The following is a 21,660-nucleotide window of genomic DNA, read 5'->3' on the forward strand; positions in this document are numbered from 1 at the left end:
GTACTCAGAAGTACTCGATGTTCCATCATCTCGATCACCCTGATTGATACCGCCTCAGTGCTGTGAGAGTTGTGTGAATTTGTAGCCCAGTGCCGTGTTTGTGCAGCTTTTTCTGAAACCATTCTCCCTTCCACTTGTCAAATCCACAGAGACATTGGGAATAAGCTGGTGTTCAGCAGGAGCTTGGATGCCTGCTGGGGAAGACCAGAATACGTGAGCTCCCTGGAACACGTTCAGGCTCGTCTCACTCTCCTTCACAACCAGAGAGGGAAGCTGGCCATTCATCTCATAAGTCCGCTCGGTACACGTTCCACTCTGCTGTTTCCCAGGTATGGATCAAAAGACACAGCTATGGCCGCAAATCAACCAAATCCTTTTTCACACACACACACACACCACCACAATTTGCATGAGTATGCCATGCAAACAAGTTTTTGTTGTCTCTCTGAAATCCATGTTCTGCATCCTAATGCTTATATGTATTCAGGCCAAATGACTTCTCCTCCGAGGGATTCAACGACTGGGCCTTTATGACCACCCACTCGTGGGATGAAGATCCTCAAGGGGAATGGACCCTTGAAATTGAGAACGTGAAGCCTAATGGACGTGACTATGGTAACACTGCTCTTTGTCATTAAGATCTCACCATATAACACATCCCTCGGCGGGAGTAATCAGCACTGTCCCCTCATCAAATCAAGTCTTTTAGCATATTTCCATGCTTCTCAAATAGCCGCCCCCCCCCACCCCTGCCTCACTCCCTTTTTAACAATACAGTTAGTGGTACCGTCAGGACGGTGGCTCAGAACCGCATATGGATTAGAAACACTTCAGCTGCCAGGCACAGAATAATTTCTTTATAAGAAAAGTTGCTGCCAACCTTTTAAATAAGTTTTTACCCAACTATGGGTTTGCTTTTTTTTCCCAAAGGTTTTTTCTTTAATACGTGTAATATTTAACTCATCAAATCTGTGAGAATGTGTTTTGTGCACTGCGGGGATAAAGCCAAAAAGCATTGGTCTTCCGGTGTCGTAGTAAGTCAATCACGTCCCTGTTTTTCCTTCCACCCCCATAGATCCTCCTTGTTGTCTCCTCAGCGAGTTCACACTGTTCTCTCACAGAAGTGTTGTTTCTTACCGGCTCATCTCTGCCCCTCCTGCAGGTGTGTTGAGTCAGTTTACCCTCATCCTTTGGGGGACAGGGCCTGCTGTCATGAGCCCCTCATCCTCTGACTTCCCCCGGCCATCCAACAACAGCTGCAAGACCTTCGACGCACAGCAGATCTGCATCGGTGAGAGTGTTTTACAAAATAGGCTGTAACTTGGACTTGGCCAAGGATCGAGTCTGCTTTTTGCAGATGATGTGGTTCTGTTGGCTTCATCAGACCATGATCTCCAGCTCTCGCTGGAACAGTTTACAAACGAGTGTGAAGCGGCCAGGATGAGGATGAGCACCTCCAAAACTCAACAGGAAATGGGTGGAATACTTGTTCACGAGTGCGGGATGGATGGAGTGGGAGAGCGGAACATCAACAGGCGAATCCGTGCGCCATCTGCAGCAACGCGGACTCTGTATGGGTCTGTCGTGGTGAAGAGGGAGCTGAGCCAAAAGGCGGAGTTCTCAATTTACCGGTCGATCTACTCTCACAACCTCACCTATGGTCACGAGCTGTGTGTAGTGACCGAAAGAACAAGATTGCCGATACAAGTGGCCGAAATGAGTTTCCTCCGTACGGTGGCCAGACTCGGCCTTAGAGATAGGGTGAGAAGTTCGGTCATCTAGGAGGAGCTCGGAGTAGATCCGCCGCTCCTCAGGATGGAGAGGAGTCAGATGAGGTGGCTCAGGTATCTGGTCAGGATGCCTCCTGGACACCTCCTGGGGAAGGCATTCCAGGCATGTCCATCTGGGAGGAGACTGCGGGGAAGACCCAGGACGGGCTGGATAGGCTGTGTCTCCAGGCTGGCCTGGGAATGCCTCAGGGTTCCCCCCAGAGGAGCTGGACCATGTGGCGGGGGAGAGGGAGGTCTGGGCCTCACTGTCCCCGTGACCTGACTCTGGATAATCGGGAGAAGATGGATGAAAATGAAGTTTTGGTTTTGTGTTGTTTAATTCTGTTTTGCTGTTTTTTTTATGATTTACTATCTGGTAAAAGCTATTAACACTTAACAAAATTCCCTATATAGTACACCCAAACTGCAAATTACCGATACCTTGTATATCCTGCAAAATGAAGCACTGCAACCAAAACAATATATTGTGCTATCAAACTTAAACTTTTGCAACCAATTGGCACACATTTTAGTCATATCACCAGATTTTTGTCAAACCAACACACAGTGCTGAGCATGTTGAAAAGCACTCTATCTTTAGCATGCTTTGTCATTTTACTAAAATTCAAATTTGAGATAATTTTTCAGATTTTTCACATGAAGAGAATTTATCTATCTATATGTACAGGTAGGTACACATGCTGTTGATTTTTTTTTAATTTATTTATTTTTCACCAAAAAAATCAGTTCAACATATTGTCACCTTCGCACTGTAAATTATTTGCAAAATATCTGTTGTTATAAAAAAGGGGGGTTCCCTGTGGTCTCTTGAGGCTTAGCAATTAGTTATTGAGGTGTCATTTTGGTTGTGTTTTGAAATGCCAAACATGTGACTTTGTTAGATTATTCTGTCTGGTGCAGGGAACGGTTTTCAGTCCATTTAAAAAGAGCCATTTTGAATAGCAAAATGAGTTTAAAGTAGAAAGCGTTTAAGGTTTTGGAGACTGCTATCCGCCTGTCAGTTAAAACACTTACCAATAGGAAAAAAAACTAATATCAAATCCCACGAGACATCAATAATTAATTATGTATTTGCCAGTTGACAGAAAATCAGTTGATGGGTCCATCCTCACAAATTTCAATGTTTTTTTTTCTTTGAAACTGAAATAGCATGGATTTGGGAGAGTTTCCCTGACAAATGTCAAAACTGACGGTGTATAATTCCCATTTGTCCCAATTTCCTGTTTCCCTATAAATGAATTGATTCATATTGTCAAAATCTCACCAATGCACTGAAATACACATCGCCTTATAACGTAGAACTGTATGCCACTCAGTGAACGCACTGAGAACAAAAGGGAAGCTGCTGAAAACCAAGGCTTATTACTGCCGGCCCGTTTTGATCCGGATTGGAGCAGCATCGACTTAACCACATTTATTAGAAAAAGAAAATCACAGAGACTTTCCAAAGTTCGACTCTCAAACGTGGACATTTTGATCACCTGGCGTGTTTCATGAATTCTCATCCTTCTTGAATTATAATTTCCCTCTGGTAATTTATAAAATCATTGAAACCTTTTTTTTTACCCTTAACTTGCAAAGGTATTTCAGGTGTTTTTATAAATATGGTGTATTTGGATTCATGTCAGACCCCTAAATAATTGATCACAACAAGTAACTTTATTTATTATTCAAAATACCAACTTCTTCGAGTGCGATTGCAAAACTTTGCTTGGTAAACCTTTCCGCAACTACAGTAGACACTAAGTACAATTTCAAAGGTTTAATGTAGGACAAGAAATTCTCCAAATGTTTTATTTTTCCTTTGTTATGGTTTCCCTCACAGCAAAGAATGTGGCTCTGTTCCCCCGAAATCCCTCAGTGTGTTCGTTCGATGGTGTCATTCGGGGAAATTATTGTACAAGTCTAAGAAATAATTTAAGGGTAATACATAAGAAAGTAAATACATCGAAAAATTGATTTTAAAAGTAAAAGATTAGACAAGATAAACTTTATTGTTCGCTATAGGGGAAATTCCTTTGTCACAGGAGTGACACAAATTTTTTTTTATTATTTTAAATGAATACTTGATTTGGAAAAATATATTGTCGTCCTAAATTACATTTATCAAATAATAAGTTGTATTTGCACCTGACCCTTTGGCCCTTTGGTCTTTTTCTCTCCTGAGACAGAGTGCAGCCCCGGCTTCTCCCTCTTTCTCCAGGGATGTGTAAAGATGTGTCCTCCAGGCTTTACCTCAGGGCCACAGCTCCTCAACCTCTCGCTGGAGAACTGGGTGGACCTGTCTTCCATCGAAGCCTGCCTGACCTGCCACTCCGCCTGCCTCACCTGCTCGGGCACCGGGCCCACCGACTGCCTATCCTGCCCGCCTCACAGTCATCTGGTCCACACCTCGTGCCTGCGCCAGAACCAGGTCCAACGCAAATCCCCCCTTGCTGTGGGGAGCGGAGCTGAAGCAGGGGAGAAGAACCCCGGAGTGGAAGCAAAAAGCGGGGAGGATGGTGGACCTCCAGGGCTCGGCGCCTCTCCATCCACTCCGTTACCCGCCATTGTGGCCGTGCTCAGCTGTGCCTTCATCCTGGCTTCTTTTGTCGGGGTTTTTCTTTTGTTGCAGATGCGCTCAGGTGGGGCCACTTTGGGCTGGAGGACCAAACTGCCCTTCGTGAGTTCAGAGACCAGGAGGACGCAGCTCGGTTTTGGTTTCAGCTTAGGCCACGGGCAGGAGAGGAATGCACGCATTTGTTACAAGGGGATCCCCACTGTGTGGGGGGATGAGGACATGATCACCTACGAGTCTGAATCAGACAGCGAGGAGGTGGAGAGTCACTGCGAGAGGACAGCTTTTATCAAAACACAGAGCTCCATCTAGTTGCTGTGGCATCTGACACCACAACATTCCAGAGCTCACCTGGAAATTTGGACTCTTAATAAATGAAAAAATAAAAAAACAGGCCTTACTGTCCTCTCACTACCCCGTCCACATCTGATGTGATTTTCCATGTATTTAATTACATTAGTTAAGGTTTTGTGATCAGTCCCTCGGTTCCAGATCCTTTTGATAACAAAATAAGATATAAATCAATTTAACTTATAGCACCAATTATCTAATTTCCTTTACCGCTGATTTGTGGGATTAATAAGAAGTATAACATTGTCAGATATACATGAATTTTCTGCAAACCAAACACATGACAGTCATTTTTCAGGCACATTTGAATTGTTCTGTGTTTTCAGGCAGATGACCGATATGTTAAAGGTCACATTAATTATAAGACACTTGACATTCTGAATTAACAATGGTGGATGTTAGAATGTCTTGCAGGCTTTCCAATAAAAAAAAAAAGTATATTTTAATTAGGAAATTCATCACAGCGTTGAAAAATAAATGTGATCTGTCACGAAATTATATCAATTTCCGGTTTACTGGCAGTTTTTAATGATTCCTTTTTTTCCGAAAGGCCACCAAACACAACTTTGCTGACCTTTACATGATTTTCTATGTGGTTGCCGCAAGTGAAAAAAAAAAGGGAAAAATTTTTTTTTTTTTTTTTTCGCTTCATTTTGCCCGATAGAGCATGTATTGATTTTGAGGCTTCTCTCTTAGAATGTCTTCATTACGGTGAAGCTCCAACCCTATTTATTGTGAGCATTAGACATCACAAACATGCTTCACTTCCTGCCTTGAACAATGTGGACTCACTAATGAATAACAGAGTTAAAAAAAAAGAACTTATACGGCATTTTCTATGTTTTTTTTTCTATCTTTTTTTTATTTAACTGACAATGGATGTTAATGCTGTGGAGAACGGTTCCACACTGGAATAAAAATTACTCTGCCTCTTGCATCCATCGGCTGTTTGTGTGACTCCTGACAGATTTGAAGGCATTGTTTTCCATGTCTTAAATTCAGACAAACAGATGGTACATCTCTTCTTCATGGCTATACTTCTTCACCTTCGGGCGTGGAGGGCCTGCATTCTCTCTTCCCCTCTCACTATGCCCTTGATGATCAAGAAACGAAAGCTTCTTTTAAGCTTTATTGCAGCGACCCAGAAGTGTAAGTTAATATTGCAGAAAATTGTTTGTGTGCATGTGGGAAAACAATGCCTGTCTGTAGTATCTTTGTTCATTAGCTGCTTTCCTCCAGCAGTGTTTACACTGGTAGGTAACTGGGTTCATAGGTTCAGATACATTCATTCTGTGGCTCATAATTAGATCTGCTGGGAAAACTCACTGCACAATTTAAAGACCCTCGGACACATCATGTTTCGCATTATAAATGCTGTATGTGTCAAAGGACTATGTGTGACTAATGGAGTTTAAAAAAAAAAAAAAAAAAAAAACATAAATTTGCCCTGCATTGAATGTCTGTGAGGTCTAATCACAGGACCTTGGACCTGTGAGGTCCAAGTTTTCATTTTGCATGTGCCTGAGCTGTTCAATTAGTTTTCTATATGATGCTGCATACTAAGTAGGTTTTGGCAAGAAGAAACATTGATTAAAATTGCGTCAACAAATCACTTAACAGATTTTCACATTTAGATGCATTTGATGTCACAGATCTATTCTTCTTATTCCAGCAGGTGTATCTGCTGATCCCACTGTGCTGGAAAGAGCTCAACCTTCGGGAGAAGAGACTGGTTGAGTAACACACTTGGCACTAGAAGAGCCCAGAGTGAAATTCAGTCTCCAGTGTGTCCATTGTGATCGCTCCAAGGCTTCACGCAGCGCCCCGGATACATTCACTTTCTTCTCTGCATCTCTGATCAGTTTTCATGTAGCGGGAGGAAAAACATTTCTTTTTATGTTGCGCAGCCTCTCAGTGCTGTCAGTTACCCTTACAAAGGCGTAAACAAAGGTAAAAAGCCACTGCTGTTAACAATGCCGCTAATGTGTCATCTCCTCATGAGGCCTTGTGAGTGAAAGCAAGGCACTGACAGGTGATGTACAGGACACCGTAAAAGGGCTGATGTCAATGTCAGAAACGCTACAGCCCCCGTAACTGTGGGTTGGACCCCCCCTCGGAAAAATAAAAATTCCACATTCCAGGCTGATTAAACGTTGCTCACCTCAGACAGATACTACAAGCAGAACATGGTCATTTTGAGTTTTGGATCTTTATTCACTTCCCAACTTCTTTTGCATCTTTAGTCCACAGTGAATCACATACGGGGAAACCTTGCCACCATATATTACCTCTGGAACAAAAAAAAATGAACAGCGCTACAACAAATCACATTTTAAAGAGGAAAAATAAAGGACATTTACACAGAGACAACAGTCGTACACAGAGGCAGCAAGTACAGAAAATTGGATGGGTCGGGAATAAACAAAGTGCAACTCAAGAGTGAAGTTAGCTCTTACAATAATGTGTCTAAGTGCAGCTGCTGGGGCTCTGCACTCACAGAATGTCTGAGAAGTATGACAGTTGGACGTCAGGCTAGAGCCATGCAGTAGGTCTGCAGGAAAAAGACTGACTGAGCAGCCGAAAGGAGGGACCAAGTGAGGCAGTGTGACGCAGGTGGATGAGAAGGGATATGTTTGGCCTCCATGAGGACACAAAAGGGTGAAAGATGGCCTCGGGACAGTGATAAAGGAAAACCCGGAGGCCATTTGTGTTTCCGGACCAAGCTTACCCAGATTCTCCAAACGATACATATATTATCCCTCAGCTCTGCTACATTTTACACTGAGGTGTCTCTCCACCCAGACTGTTGTTGGGGTTTTGCAGTGACATTTTTAGAAATGTTTGTTTTTCCAACAGCAATGAAATGAAGACGACTGAAATTTCTTCAGCAGTGATCATATTTTTGAAAAGCTTCAGAACAATCCTACATTCGCATCTATTTCCAGAAGCAATGTTCCACCACTACTTTACATAATATGACGTTCCATCCTTGAAATACTGCTTGCCAGCTGTGATTTTTCAGTTCAAAGTATCAGTACTGCGGGTTAAATTTTGTTATATGACAGAATGATCAGTGAATGCTTTGACTCGTCAGTGATTGTGAATCTTGTTTTTCTATCTAGTTCTAATTTTTATTACTTATTACGTGAAACCCTATCAAAGTGTCACCTTGGGCCTTCTGATGGGTATGTTTCATCATCAACTGAGATAACACCAAGTAACCTTCCATTCAGAATTCAAATAATATGGAATAAGCAGCCATTTAAATCTCACTATTTTCCATGGCTACTGTTGCTTTAAATGGACTTTGACGATGGTGAATCATCTCTTACTGCAAATAAGCCATCCACACTCACTGACAGGACTATATAACAATACTATGAAGTGTCCCTGAAAGTGTAAACCACCATCTTGATGGAAACAGAAACAAAAAAAAAACATCTCTAGTTTTCTTGTCAACATACTTTTCAGATGCACAGCGACAGAAATCTACCATGTGATATTGATGAGGTATTGTCTTTTTCTAGTCTTCTACTGCATTCAGTCTAAAGTTTAGACTGAATGTTTAGACTGTGTTTAGACGCTAAACACAGCTGGCTTCTCAGCAGAAAAGTACAAGCACAGGAATGACTGACAAGGGCTTTTAAATGCAACTAATTTCTTTTTTTCCCCTCTCCGAGCCCATTTTTTTCATTTGTGAAGAGCGGGGGGTGGGGGGGGGGGCTGTGTAACCTTTTGGGGGTATCTACAAGCGACAGTGAACAAGATAAACAGACATCTGATAATGATTAATGATCACATTATCAGGACATGATGACCGACGTTTTGGGCCTCAACTCAGAGGCCCAGTACAAGCACTTCTAAAGAAAGAGACACACATTCTTGGTGCTGCATTCGAGCCTGTCGGGGGTGGGAAGAAGGTAAATTGAGAGGTACAAATAGAAAAATCACTGTGCCCACTTACAAGACCACGTAAAAAATGAAACTTAAAAAAAAACTAAACAAATAAAGCATTGTAAAATTGCACTCTGATGTGGCACAAGTCCCAGGCCCCATTTCATTGGGATATTTACATTCAGTAGTTCAGTTCTAGAGGAGTCGAAGATAGAAAATGTTCTTACAAAGCAGAACCAACTGAGATTTCATTGTCCGTTCAAGAACAACACCATTGCCCCTGTGTGTGATTCCAGCAGTGAGTTCACTTGGGTTCACCACTCTCTGAGGCGTCCTTAGTAACAACCATAGCCTGCCCCCTGCTGTGCAATTAGTCATGTTACAGCCGGTGCTGCGTTTTTCCGAGCTTCGTGGTTCTGCGTGTGCGTTTAACAAAACAGAGGCTCTGATCCCTCGCTACCGCTGCTCAGCCTGTCTGGGCCTTGTTCTTGGTCTGTGGAGCCTCAAGGGCGAGCATCGTTCCTCTAGTCACGGCGGCTCCTAGTGCAGTTTGAGCTTAAAGGTGGAGATCTCCATGGGATCCAGGCTGATGGTGGAGTCGTTGGCTAGGGGCATGCCAGAGTACATCAGAGTCAGAGAAATGGGCTGGAGCAGCTGCAGATCCAGGTTCTTGAAGAGTCCAGATACATTTAACTGCAGACAGGGGAGGGTGGAGAGGATGATGACAAGCCGGCATTAGTGCTTACATAAAGAAGATAAACACACTTTCAAACACACACACACATTGTGTGTGTGTTTGAATCTTGTGTTTTATGTGTCCTCTGACCTGTCCTTGTGTGGTAGTGCAGTTGAAGCCCAGGTTTTGAGCTTCTAAACCACAGTCCAGTCCGAGCCGGTGCAGAATTAAGGCCGTGTATGGTGAAGGAGAGTGAGGGTCCTGCTGCTCGCACACACACACACACACACACGCACACACACAGACAGAATCCCCCCAAAGAGCACATAACACGTCAACCTTAAAAGCAATCAGAGAAAAAGCTTTTTTTCGACATAAAGGTGTCACTCCCACCTGGCTCTGGATGCTGCGTAAGTTGAGCAAGTGGAAGTCACACGGTAGGATGGACTTGAGGGGAGCAAAGGTTTGAAGGGGAGGGGTTCCACGCCTTTTCGGCAAAATCGGTAGTGCTAATACCTCATGGTTCAGGATGGCATTGGTCATGTGACTGAGGATGGAAGGGAAGCTTGTTGTCCCACTGTCCATCATCTGAGGGTGGACCAGGTCAGAAGAAGACAGGGATACATTTTACATGGTAGCATTCAAGACTGAAACTGCAATTTTTTCAGACAGGGAGCTAAGGTATATCTCTAATCCACAAACACACATCACTAACCCTTTTTTGCTGCAGTCATAGCACTAAAATGTCGAAAGGTTTAGAATCCTCAAATGATATCAATAATCAAACAAAATTACAACTTCATTCAAAATCTCAACTCCATTTTAGTAGATGTGATTAACAGAAATGATTCATTGGATCCAATTCCTGTTGCACTTTATAAATAATACCATTTTGGCGCTGTCCAAGAAATAGGATGTATATGATTAAATATCATCTGGGATATTGTATTATGCAATTGCAATGCCTAATGATACCGTCTACATTGAGAAGCAGACGGCGGTCTGATTAAAAGTCTGTGAGAAAAATGGTCTGAAACTGTTCGACAAATGAAGACAAGTACAAGGACAGAATCAGAAAACAGCAGAGAAAAAATATATACGGTATGTATATATTACTTGAAAATAGGAGTTAATAAATAATAATAACAATACATCAAAATATACAAGATATGTAAGAGTGGAATCAATGATCTATATCAGACTTTCATAAAATTCACCCTCTTTCCTCCGTATCACTCAGCGCTTTCACCCAGCGCTTTATCTGATACTCAATACTGGAGTGATTTGGCTACAGCTAAAAGGAGTAATGAGTTGGAAGGAAAGAAACCAAAAAAAAAAAAATACAGGGATTGGAACTGGACCTATAGTTCAGACTATAATGCAGCTAATAAGCATCCCCACTTTTGCCAAGGTAACGTTACCTTTTGAAATCCGTCACTCAAAATTTTGGAGAAGAACGCATTAAACAAAGAGGAGAGTTTGGCAAAGATACCATCAGGCTGAAAGTAATGGTGTGGAGAAAAAGAGAGGCAAAACAAAATTAGAGTGAGAGGAGGATCAGGAAAAGACAGATGGGGTGATAATGATCACTGGAAGGAAGATGGAGACGTGTTAATGAAAAGCAGAATGAGAAACAAAAACACTGTTTAAGAGCTCAGTGACACGGCATCCACGGCACCTCGCAGTCACACAGAGAGGGATCATCTCACCTTGTTGCCAGTGGATCTCCTCTCTATCAGCAGCCGGAAGCGGTTGGCTATCCTCTTATTATCCTTCAGGCCCTGACCCAGACCACGATTGTCATCTTGCATCAGTCGCCGGTCCAGAATCACCTCAAGCTGGCCTGAGGCAGCAAAGAGATGAGAGGAGGAGGAGGAATATCAGCTTTGTCCTTTGTCCAGATAAGTCACAAGAGATCTATACTTTATATAAACAGCCTTCACTTCATAGATTGATAATCTATGAAGTAAAACACTTGAGTCAGTAAACAAACAAAAAGCATTGATGATAAACTAAAATCTGACTGATCACGTTAAGATGAGCGAGGCAAAGCTAAAAATATAGTAATAAGACACAGACCGCTCTCCAGGCTGCTGACACCCAAAGCCTGGGCAGTGTGCAGCGTGAGGCGGTGATGGCTGTCCTGGATGTACGCCTGGCTTGGCATAGGGTAGAAGTTGGCCTGCAGGGGCAGCTTCAGGTGGTGGCGACGGGGCTGCATCTACGGAAAGGGTAAAGAAAACAAATGGTGCTTAACAAGCAAAAAATTACTGCATCATGTCCGAATATTCCATAAACAGTACATCAATGTTACCCAGCCCCACCTGGAAGCCATTGAGGTCTGTGTAGAAAACGTCTCCACTCTGGATGTCAGTGACCAGCCGCATGGCCAGCTCCTTATTGGTCTGGTCTCTTATGTCCACCATGGTAGTGATGTCTATAGACAAGCCATCTACCCCTGAAAATAAAAACCATCATCCGCACGGGAAGGGAAACGAAAGCTGTTAAGAACTAGGAATTATACGCCACTAACTAACAGTCTGTTCATTATACTGATGCCAATTTTTTGCTATAAGCTGACAAAAAAAAGGATCTTATTGAATTATGACTCCTGAATTGTCATTTTACTAAACATATTGGCCGCTGTTGAATGGTACCATCTGGTGCCTTCAAACTTAACACAAAATTCTTGGGCAAAATGCTATTTGAGCTGTTTCCAGCACTATTTAATTACCTGGCACATTGTTTATGCGGACTGTCTGCTGGAAGTGCTGATAGTGTGACACCACCTCAGAGAAGAGAGGCCCCTCAACGACGCGCACCACGGGCGTCTCTTTGAGGTTGTACGGCTGAAAACGGGAACAGAGATGAGATGTAAAACCATTGCGATACAGAATGGGGTTTTTGTTTGCTGTAAATTGAAAGAGTGATGTAGCATGAAGAGGTTAAAAGACATTGACACGGGTTCAGATACCTTTGCTTTTCCATCAGGCAGGAAAAGGTAAGCCCCACTTTTGTCTTTTGAGGGACGGGTGCCATAGACCATGAACTCCATCTGAACTTTCACTTCTTGAGGATCATCCTTCCGCTTGACACTCTTCAGATGAAAAAGCCACAAACATTGAGCGTTAAGCAGAGTTAGAGAGAAGTAGAGAATTAGCAAAGAATCCCTCTGGATGAAAGGATGTTTTGATTGAACATAGCATTTCTTTATGCTACTCCAGCTCATATAATTTGTTTTACTTCCTCCCATGAAGATCAAAGTTGAAAGATGAGCAGAACCTGACTTCAGATAAAAACTAAACATGGTCGACATCAGATAAAAACAATAACCTCCAGCAGGCCTGTAGTGCCGGAGAAGCCCAGCGTCAGAGACTGGCTGCTGATGTAGAAGGTCTGAGGGTCGGTCTGCTGAGAGCGAACAGGAAGTGGGTCTGTGGCGTGTGCCGTGACCCCCCTTCCGGACAGCCGGAGGAGGGTATCGGAGCGGAGAGTCATGGGCGAGTCAGCGGAGTTGTAAAGATGGAACACTGCTAGCCCCAGCGGCGGTAGACGGACCATGAATGTTGCCTATATGCGGAACAGAATGAGGGGTTAAATTAGAGCAGACAGAGAAACGAAATAATGAACTTTTACAACGCCGACATCATTTGCCTTTCATTTTAATCCAGAGGGGTAAATGCAGACTGCGAAGCATTCATTAAAATTTAAAAGCATTTACACATAAACAGCAATATGCATTTATTAAATTCAGATGAGATATTACTTGAATGGATATTTAAGATTTGAATTCATTACTTTTCTATCTGAGCAATTTCTATATGAGCAAAATAAATTAATCAAAAGAGTTTAAGTGATGCAAATGGAATACATCCCCCCCCCCCCGATTCACTGTGATCAATGGTTTCCTCGTTCTTGAGGTTTTTGTTGTGACCTAGAATGTATCTACCCAGGCTTGTAGAGACAATAGAAGGAGGGACTACGAACACTTGCTTAATTTCATCTTTGACACTGAGCCAAGTTTTGTATCAGGCAAACAAGCATTTTGCAAATGCACCCAAAAACTCATGGAGCATCTGTGTCTTGGAGCTATGTAACATAGAATAGGAGGCCGGGTGCTACAGTAACCGCTGCCACCACCTGAATAAAAAGCCACTCTTTTACTCTTGGCATCATCATTTTCCCTGATACAGTATGTGCCAAAATGTGGAAATATGTGGAAATACATTAAAGTTGCAACCCGACTCTGGATGGATGGATGGATGGATGGATGGATGGATGGATGGATGGATGGATGGATGGATGGATGGATGGATGGATGGATGGATGGATGGATGGATGGATGGAAAAAACAGCAATAAAAAAGTTTTTGGTTTTGATTTTTTCAAAATAACACAAAACCCTTTGAATGTTTTCTATTAACGATGTAATAGTGATAGGCAACTTAGTTAAATATCAAAGACAATGTAATTGTTTAAAAGCAATTTTTAACCTTCAATTTCACCTTTTTCTTGCTTGAGCACAAAGAAATTGCCAAAAGCCAAATAATGCAGGGCATTTCTCGTAATGTATATCTGTTTACTATGACCTTGGCATTCCACCACCAAATCCATTCACTATCTCTTTGAATCCTCCTACATTTAGCGCATTCACTGGACATTGTCTTAGGATAGTCCTCGGATTTCAGTTGGATGACACACAAACAAGATCCACACATCAGTAATTCTTGATGGTGGAGACATAAAATCTGAGCCACATGTCATAGTGTAACCTATTATTAATCAAAATAAATCAAACTGACATATATTGTTATGGGTGGTCATGAGAAAAAATACCCCCTGTGTTTTATTTCAAACACTTTGATTCAACAAATTTGCCCTGTCCTTTTTCTATCAATCACTCACTGAAAACCTGTCACTGTAGTCTGTAGTTGCCCCCACAGCAGGTGGTTAGCTGAGTGATGATCCATATTTTTCCTGAAGATGAGGACTTACACTCTTAATTAAACATCTCTTTACAAGATGAAGCTTCATCTTGTCAATTTTGTTCCATTCATTAAAGATTTATACTGTCTTTCATGGGCACAGACAAACAGTGGGCTCTTGTGGAAGTGCACTTTAATATGCACAACAGTTGCACTGCTGGTTTATATTTATCTGTCCGATATAACGTGACCTATAAAGTCCACTCAAGAGTACAGAAGCAGATCATTTAGTGGTTAAACAGATCATGAATGTCATCTCTGGTATATTAAGCATTCAAATGTAATTACTTTAATTTTGGATGGGACAGCAGAACAGTATATTTTTCACACAGAATCAAACACAGATGGCTGTGTAACCGAGGCAAAAGGGACAAAAGAACCTCAATGAGCTCAATTTATAAACTCCACTATCTGTTTTTGACTTCTGACTGGCCAAATTTAACAGATTTCAATCCAGCATTGTGAAAAAAAAGACAGCTAGGCAATACGACAACCCAATATTGTTCCTTGACGTCTCTAAATTAACAAGGCGAATGCATAGGATGTGGTGAAAATCATCTGGGTGAGTATGGATCAGTCATAAAAAGGGCAAAGCCTTGTACGTGAGGTCTTACCTCAAAAACTTCTGCACTCATTTGACTTGCAGAATTCCACTGAGCACTCAGCTGCACAGGAAGGGTCTGTCCATCCTCAGTCAGCACTCTCACCTTGACCGTGTTGACCCATACAGTCACCACACATAGCCGCTCCTGCTCAATGGGGTTGAACAGGACCAAGTACCTGTTGGCAAGAGGTCAAAAGCAATCAGACGCAGAAGATAGGGGAGGGGAGGGGAAGGAAGATGCGGGGAGATGTAAAAAAACCTTGGTCCTGCTGGATCCAACTCTATTAAAGTGCGCTGAGGCAAAGAGTCTTGAGTGGCACGTCTGTCATCCTGAAAAGACAAAAAATACAGCAAAGCAACATTAGTCCGAAACAATTTTTCTTCATAACTCACTGAAAATGTTGAGGAGTCCTTGATGTTATTGCTTACCGTCTCCAGGAAAGGCTCTGTCTGGTAAAAGCGATAAAAATCTTTGTTCTTCATCACCAGGAAATGAGCTGCATTGATGATTACTCTCTTCAGGCCAATGAGTGAGCGCAGTAATCTTTAGAGGACAGAAACAAATCGACAGCTCACCAAGCAGTCACAAGACAGCTCGTTATTTTGTTTCAGGTTATAAACAGCCCCAAAGTGGATTTGATGAGGCGGGTAAAACTCTTCAATGTAATCTTTTTCGAACCTTAATCCACATAAGCCGAGCACTTGTTTCAGCTCCACAGCCTCACCTGGTTCCATAGTCAATGACAACATTCTCCTTTGCAGTACCAGTGATGGCATCATGATGCTGGAAGAGGGCAACGGATCGCCTGGCATCCACCAAGAGAGCATAATCTGAAACTGGGTAGCGACCCTCCATGCCTGCATGTCGAGCATTTGCAACAGCCAAGCTGTATAGAATTTCTGCCCCCCTGAAATAAATGAACAAACTAGTTATTACAGCACCAGGCAATAGAAGAATACCTAGTAGTACTTTATTTGACATTCACACATACCACAACATCTACTTGTGACTGTAAGATACAAGATGCAAACCCCCTTATTGACTGACAGTTTGTCAGTTTGGACAGGCACTACTTTAGGATCAACTTCAAGATATAATTCCATGTAAATAAAACTTAATTGTTCCAAATAACACTAAAATGTATCATCATGCGTAGTGCATGTTAAAAAATCCCTTTAAGTTGTATACAAGGTGTTTCTGGCACCTTGACCCAGAATGTCAAAGCTACATATTTTTGGCAATGCCAATCAACATCGTTTCAGCACAGGTTGTGGATGTTAGATATGAAGAGCACATGTAGCTTTCCCACCTGAGGTGAGACTCGATCACACGGTCCAGGCTCTTGTAAAAGGGTCGAGAGGTAAAATAGCCTGTCCAGTAATGGTCTTCGCGATCTGCATAAGCAAAGAAATCTCCACTCAGCACTGGAAAATCTGCAGGTCTGGATCCCGGGGCAACTCCGTGTGCTTTGTAGACAGCATTGAAGTAGTCAGAGAGAGTCCCGAACTGAGCCTGGAGCAAAAATTGACAGATAACAATGCTGGAAATTAAGACTTTACTGAAACACAGCCGAAGAGAACAAAAGAAGAGCTGATCTCATTATCATGCGTGTGCCTTTTATCTTCAGCATGTCATCTAAGACAAACATTCACAACAGTTTCTTTGTTCTGTCTGCAAGCTAAGATTCCACTGCATCATTTATTACCTCCCAAAAGGTTGTAAACCAAAATGCTGGTATACCGCAGGGTGAGAATTGCAGATAAGAATGTTGAAACTACATTTTTAGTAACAGGATCTGTGACACTTGACACATTTTCTTTGTCCTCACCTGTACATGCATCTCAGGGTGAGAATTCATGTAGTCAAACAGCTTCTGGTAGTTAATGTACTGTTGATCCCACTCCAGGGCCTTGTCATAGCGGAAGTCGTCTCCCAGGGGGACCAGAAGCACTTTGGTGCGGTAAAGTTTGGATTTTTTACGGTACTGGTCCAGGAGCAGCTGTGCCCTTAATGAGAACGGGGGGGGGAATGAAGGACAAATTTCTTGGCAACTAACCACTTCATTTTTATAACCCGCCATCAAAGAAAACACTAGGACCTTGGACAGAACTGGACCTCTCTGGGAAGCAGGGGAGTTTTGATTAGCAGCCAACACAAACTGACAGAGAATGCATTTTTATCATATTTATATTTGGATATAATCAGATTTAAAACCTTTGGTATAAAAATTACATTTTAATATGTAAACATACATTTATATGGAATATAATCAGTACATTTTTCCAATGTTCTATTTATGGATACAGATGGTTATCATCCAAAGCTAAAGCCCAACTGTGCTATATACCTGTTAGTCAACAGTTGCATTGGGATGTTTTCTTTAATACCAACACTAGCACTGGCATTTTTTGTTACATTATTGTTACATTATTATACATTACTAGCTCTTGTATGTCCTCCTTATTTACAAACAGTTTTCTTGATATTTGCCCATTTTAAATCCGAGGTTTAAGAAATTAGTATTCAGGAAAAAATACAGCACAATGCATTGCAGGTGATGACGGAGAGTATAGTAATATAAAAGCATGTAACAAAGATTATTTAAGAATAAATTCTAAATCATAAAAACATATTTGCTCCAAAGCAACTGATGAATCAACAGCTATTTTCTGACAGAAAAGTTACTGAGAGCCCACTTTTCTGCCTCACCTCTCTGCTACGTTAGCCTCGCCCACAGTCTTCGGTGGCACTTTCCATGGACAGTTAATCCGACCACCTGGCAGCCTCTTGAAGTCAAACTGGCAGCAGATCTTTGGGTCTGGCCCGCAGGTGTGAGGCACATCATAGCTGTAAAATGGCATCATGTGACAGAAAATATCTGTCCTTGACCCAGCATCTGTCCACAAAGTAAATATGAAAATATTGAACACATCAATTGCTGACAAAAGCCATAACAAGGAGGAAATTGTGCAAGTAATAACATTTTGCGAGGAAATAGTGGGGTCTTACACTTACAATTTGATTACTTAAAACCTTCTAGCTTTTTTTCCATTAGGGTTAGGAAATCGTGCTAGTAACACCATTTTGCGAGGAAATAGAGGAGTCTTACACTTACAATTTGATTACTTAAAACATTCTAGCTTTTTTTCCCATTAGGGTTAGGGCAAAAATAGTAAATCTTCAACAAATGCACATTTCACTGTGAATCAAAATTGATGATGATGCCCTGAAGCTATGAGGCGCTGGTTGCCTTTCCAAAATATCCCCTGCTTTCAACAGCAGTGACAAAAGCCAGACTGGTTGCTAAACAAGCTTAAAAAAAAAAAATCAGATGGCACTGCTGGCTCCAGTCCACTTACCCCAGGCCTGCCTCCACATGAACTCTAGGCTGCGGGTGGAGGCAAAATGTTTTTTGATTGAGTAGTGGACCCTCTGGATGAGCATGCTGGTCAGATTAGCCCTCTTCAGCAGATAGGGCATCGTGGCACTGTGACCGAATGGGTCGACTGCCCACCCACTGTGTGGAGTTATACCTTAGACAGAGAAGCCAATATTCCATGATTATCATATTTCGACAAACCACATTCTGTATTGTCTGACCAGCCCAGCAGACAGCACAGAAAATTGTCAATTTTTTTCAGTCAAAATATGACAATGAGTGCTTTTGTTTGAGATACTGTGCTGTGCTGAGTTGTGCTGCTGCCTTTGGAAAAAAAAACATTACATACATCAATAATTTGTTCAACAGTTTCCTATTAAAAATAAAAAACTCTCAAATATAGATCTACAATATATATATATTTCCAGCCCGTGTATGGTAAAATAACCCAGCTAAAAGCAGCATGAGAATAACTTGATCATTACAGGGTATTGCAAGGTAAAATTGTGTTGCCAAAATATTAAGGAATCAGATTATTTGAATATTTCCAATTCATTGCACACCTAGATTTCTCTCGAGCCACTGATGCCCTTCAATAAGCTGGTCTATCATGGCGAAGTAGTGAACATTGGCTTCATCAGTCATCACCCAGCCTCCAGTCACAATCTCTAGCTGTCCTCCAAGAATCAGTCTGTTGGAAAAGGGGGATTAAGGAATAAAGGTGAGGCTAATCTGGCCCTAAAGATCAAGAATCACATTAACCAGATTAGATGCTATCTATAGAGCGCACACACTCTTTCTGTATTTAATACTGTACTAAAGAAAAGACATTGACAACAAGACATTAAGGTTAAGGCAGAGAAATTAAAAAGTAAAGAATGTATGATTGGCAGAGCAGTGACTCACTTGCGCATTGCCTCCTGCTTGTGTATGTCTGCAGTCTCCCACCACTTAGAGAAGAATGATATCTCAGACCAGATGAACTTTCTGCGTGGATCTTCAGCAAGCTTTACCACCATGTTGTTCAAAATATGCTGCGTTTGGTCCATGAAGTACTTGTCAAATGTTTTGATCCAACCTGACAACAACATGAAAAAAAAAATACAGAAAAAATCTGTACCATAGTTGACGGGCAGCCATTCCATTCCCGAACTCTCTTTGTTCGTGTGATATAAAAACAGGATAAATAAAGAGTTCCAGCACTATGGAAAAAAGTGCTGCAACTGATCAAAAAAAGATTCATATATAATTCAAGTAGTGCTGCTCCCCTAAGAACGCTTTCAGAGGAGCGATGCAAATTAAGTGACCAAAAAGCACTCCTGATGCACTTGAAAGTGTTCTGCACAGTAAAACTACCTGAAAAATGTGTACAATATCCTTAATTTCAAAGAAATCAAGGTTGCCCTTCATTGAATAGATCTCAATTAGGGACAATCATCACAAGAGTCTTGGGATTGCTTAACACTCGCACAGGTAGAAAAAACAAAACAAAACAATCACTTGTGTAACGTCCCCCCCTCGTATCCACAGCAGACACACTCTGGGAAACTAAAAAGCATCTTTGTGTAAAATAAACTAGCCCTCTAAACAGTTGTATATCCAGAGCTGTTTGATGGAATAATCTGTCGTCCTATTTCCTATGAACTTTTCTTCAGGTGGTGAGGCATACCAACAGCAGTGTCTCCTTGTTACAAATGCTACTAATACTTATGTTATAGAATTTGGCATTCACTGCTGACAGCAAAGAAAGAATTTCACTGCACAGGAAACACATTTCATTGCTGTAAATCTGACAACAAACACTGAATCCTTGAATCCCTCTTACCACTGAGTGGCACGGGAGACAAGAAGTATGCCCCGCTCAAAATAAAGGCTATCCCCATTATCTAATTAGCATAACTAAATATTAATCCATTAGATAAAACCATTATTAATTTTGATAATTTCTACATCCACATTACTTTAACTCAGGTCAACCTTTTGTTTCATTGCATGTTGTCTTTAAAAAATTATATGAAAAAAACTCCCAAATTACGTTTGTACTTTCAAACGCTCAATAGATCAAAAACCTTTAGTATTTAGTATGTGTGTGTTTTTTTTTGCAGTGCTATTTCTGGCCTAGGCCTCCTTTTTGTAGAGAGCCTGAAAGGGAGATGCGGAATGTTGGGATGGATTTGTTTTTTAACTTTAGTCTAACATATTGTCCCAAAAACCGATCGGTCTGCAAGTCTGGTCTTTTCACTGATTACCTGGATCATTGTGAGAATGGGGAACCACAAACACTTGCAACGGTTCATTGTCCCACTCATCAGCCTCATAGGTTATGTCAAAACCCTGTTTCCACACACCACCATCAAGGTTGTCAAACTTTAGGAGGGAGTACACATCCAACATCTAGACAGAAGCAAAAACATATTTTTACTTGTTAAAGACATTGATGAATATATGGTACTATCTAATCAATGCAGCAACAATATCATATAAGGATTCTGCAACTTTGATTTTAACATTTAACACAAGCAGGCAGCAGACTCACCTGTACATCTGCTTGGCTATGACTGCTCTGAGCAAACTGACAATCCTGAGACTTGACGGCAAGGAAAGTGGGGCGGCCATCAAAAGGGAGGACCCAAGAACCATTGGCACTCCTAAAGGGCAGGTGGCCACTGGGAGACACAGCTCCTGTGTCTGTGAGCTCCATGACGGAGTCTTTTATGTGGCTGATGATTTGGTGATTTTCCTCCAGGAGCTGCTCTAGCTGCTCTATTCTGTTCTGTAGGACCGAAATTTGACTCTAGAAGAAACACAAAAGCCAAGGTCGCATACAGGATTTTGAATACAGCAATCACGCAAAACACAATTCTAGGTATGTGATTAAACATATACCATTGAATGCCAAAACAAATTTAGTCTTGTGCTACACAAAATAGACTTTTCTGGAATATAAAAAATCCCAAGGACAAATATAATTAGCAAATGGACCTTGGAAAAACGTTCATATTCATTTTGAATAAACTGCAAGTCCTGGTTTATTAAAGCAAGTGCTTCAAATTTAACAATCTCACACAAAAAAAGCTGCTGAATCAATATTATTCTTACCCGTGGAAAGTTGCCGCCATTCTGTCTCCTCGCAGGATCATGTTGAACTCGGTCCAGCATCAGATAAAGAGAGAATACTGCCACACAGAATATGGCCCCTCCACACACTGTCACCTGTTTCCTCAGCTTCATCCTCCTCTGGAGCTGTCTTTCCTCCAGATTTTTATTTTCAAAAATGACTGCAGTCTTGTTTGGTCCCAGATAAACCAAAAAAAAAAAAAAAAACTCAGAAGAAAAGCAAAACCTACAATGTGCTATAAAAAAATTCAGCTATGTCTATACCAAAAGTCCATTTCTACATTTTCCTTGCGTCCATCCAACAAAC

The 21,660-nt window shown here is 41.6% G+C and overlaps 2 protein-coding genes across 5 annotated transcripts in view; one reads left to right on the forward strand and one right to left on the reverse strand.

Annotated features, from left to right (window-relative positions):
- The window catches only part of furinb (furin (paired basic amino acid cleaving enzyme) b), a 98,087-nt gene extending 92,452 nt beyond the window's left edge, over positions 1-5,635 (forward strand). Inside the window, exons 13-16 of the mRNA XM_086163224.1 lie at positions 150-329; positions 488-615; positions 1,163-1,291; positions 3,962-5,635. Coding sequence (XP_086019350.1) covers positions 150-329; positions 488-615; positions 1,163-1,291; positions 3,962-4,659 — 1,135 coding nt within the window. The 3' untranslated portion in view covers positions 4,660-5,635. The remainder of the gene's footprint in view (positions 1-149; positions 330-487; positions 616-1,162; positions 1,292-3,961) is intronic.
- Positions 5,636-8,604: 2,969 nt separating this feature from the next.
- man2a2 (mannosidase, alpha, class 2A, member 2) lies at positions 8,605-21,594 on the reverse strand. Of its 4 annotated transcripts, none has more exons than XM_086162671.1 (23): positions 21,336-21,594; positions 20,773-21,030; positions 20,486-20,630; positions 19,143-19,314; positions 18,800-18,927; positions 18,217-18,390; positions 17,567-17,753; positions 16,686-16,863; positions 16,167-16,369; positions 15,582-15,764; positions 15,286-15,400; positions 15,116-15,186; positions 14,867-15,032; positions 12,602-12,838; positions 12,243-12,365; positions 12,003-12,117; positions 11,593-11,726; positions 11,348-11,489; positions 10,978-11,111; positions 10,690-10,767; positions 9,662-9,856; positions 9,419-9,529; positions 8,605-9,285 (listed from the first exon to the last, which is right to left on the reverse strand). In XM_086162671.1, exons 1-23 carry the CDS (start codon positions 21,465-21,467, stop codon positions 9,133-9,135), a joined length of 3,534 nt encoding a protein of 1,177 aa, XP_086018797.1. In that variant the 5' UTR covers positions 21,468-21,594; the 3' UTR covers positions 8,605-9,132. The 4 variants fall into 4 exon arrangements, with proteins under 4 accessions (XP_086018797.1, XP_086018796.1, XP_086018799.1 ...); XM_086162670.1 differs by having other exon boundaries at positions 9,419-9,532; XM_086162673.1 differs by lacking the exon at positions 10,690-10,767.
- Between the last annotated feature and the right edge of the window lie 66 nt (positions 21,595-21,660).

Source organism: Fistularia commersonii, chromosome 17 (assembly GCF_037954325.1).
Source record: "Fistularia commersonii isolate RoL2024-O1a breed Wild chromosome 17, RoL_Fcom_v1.0, whole genome shotgun sequence".
Classification (NCBI taxonomy): Eukaryota; Metazoa; Chordata; class Actinopteri; order Syngnathiformes; family Fistulariidae; genus Fistularia; species Fistularia commersonii.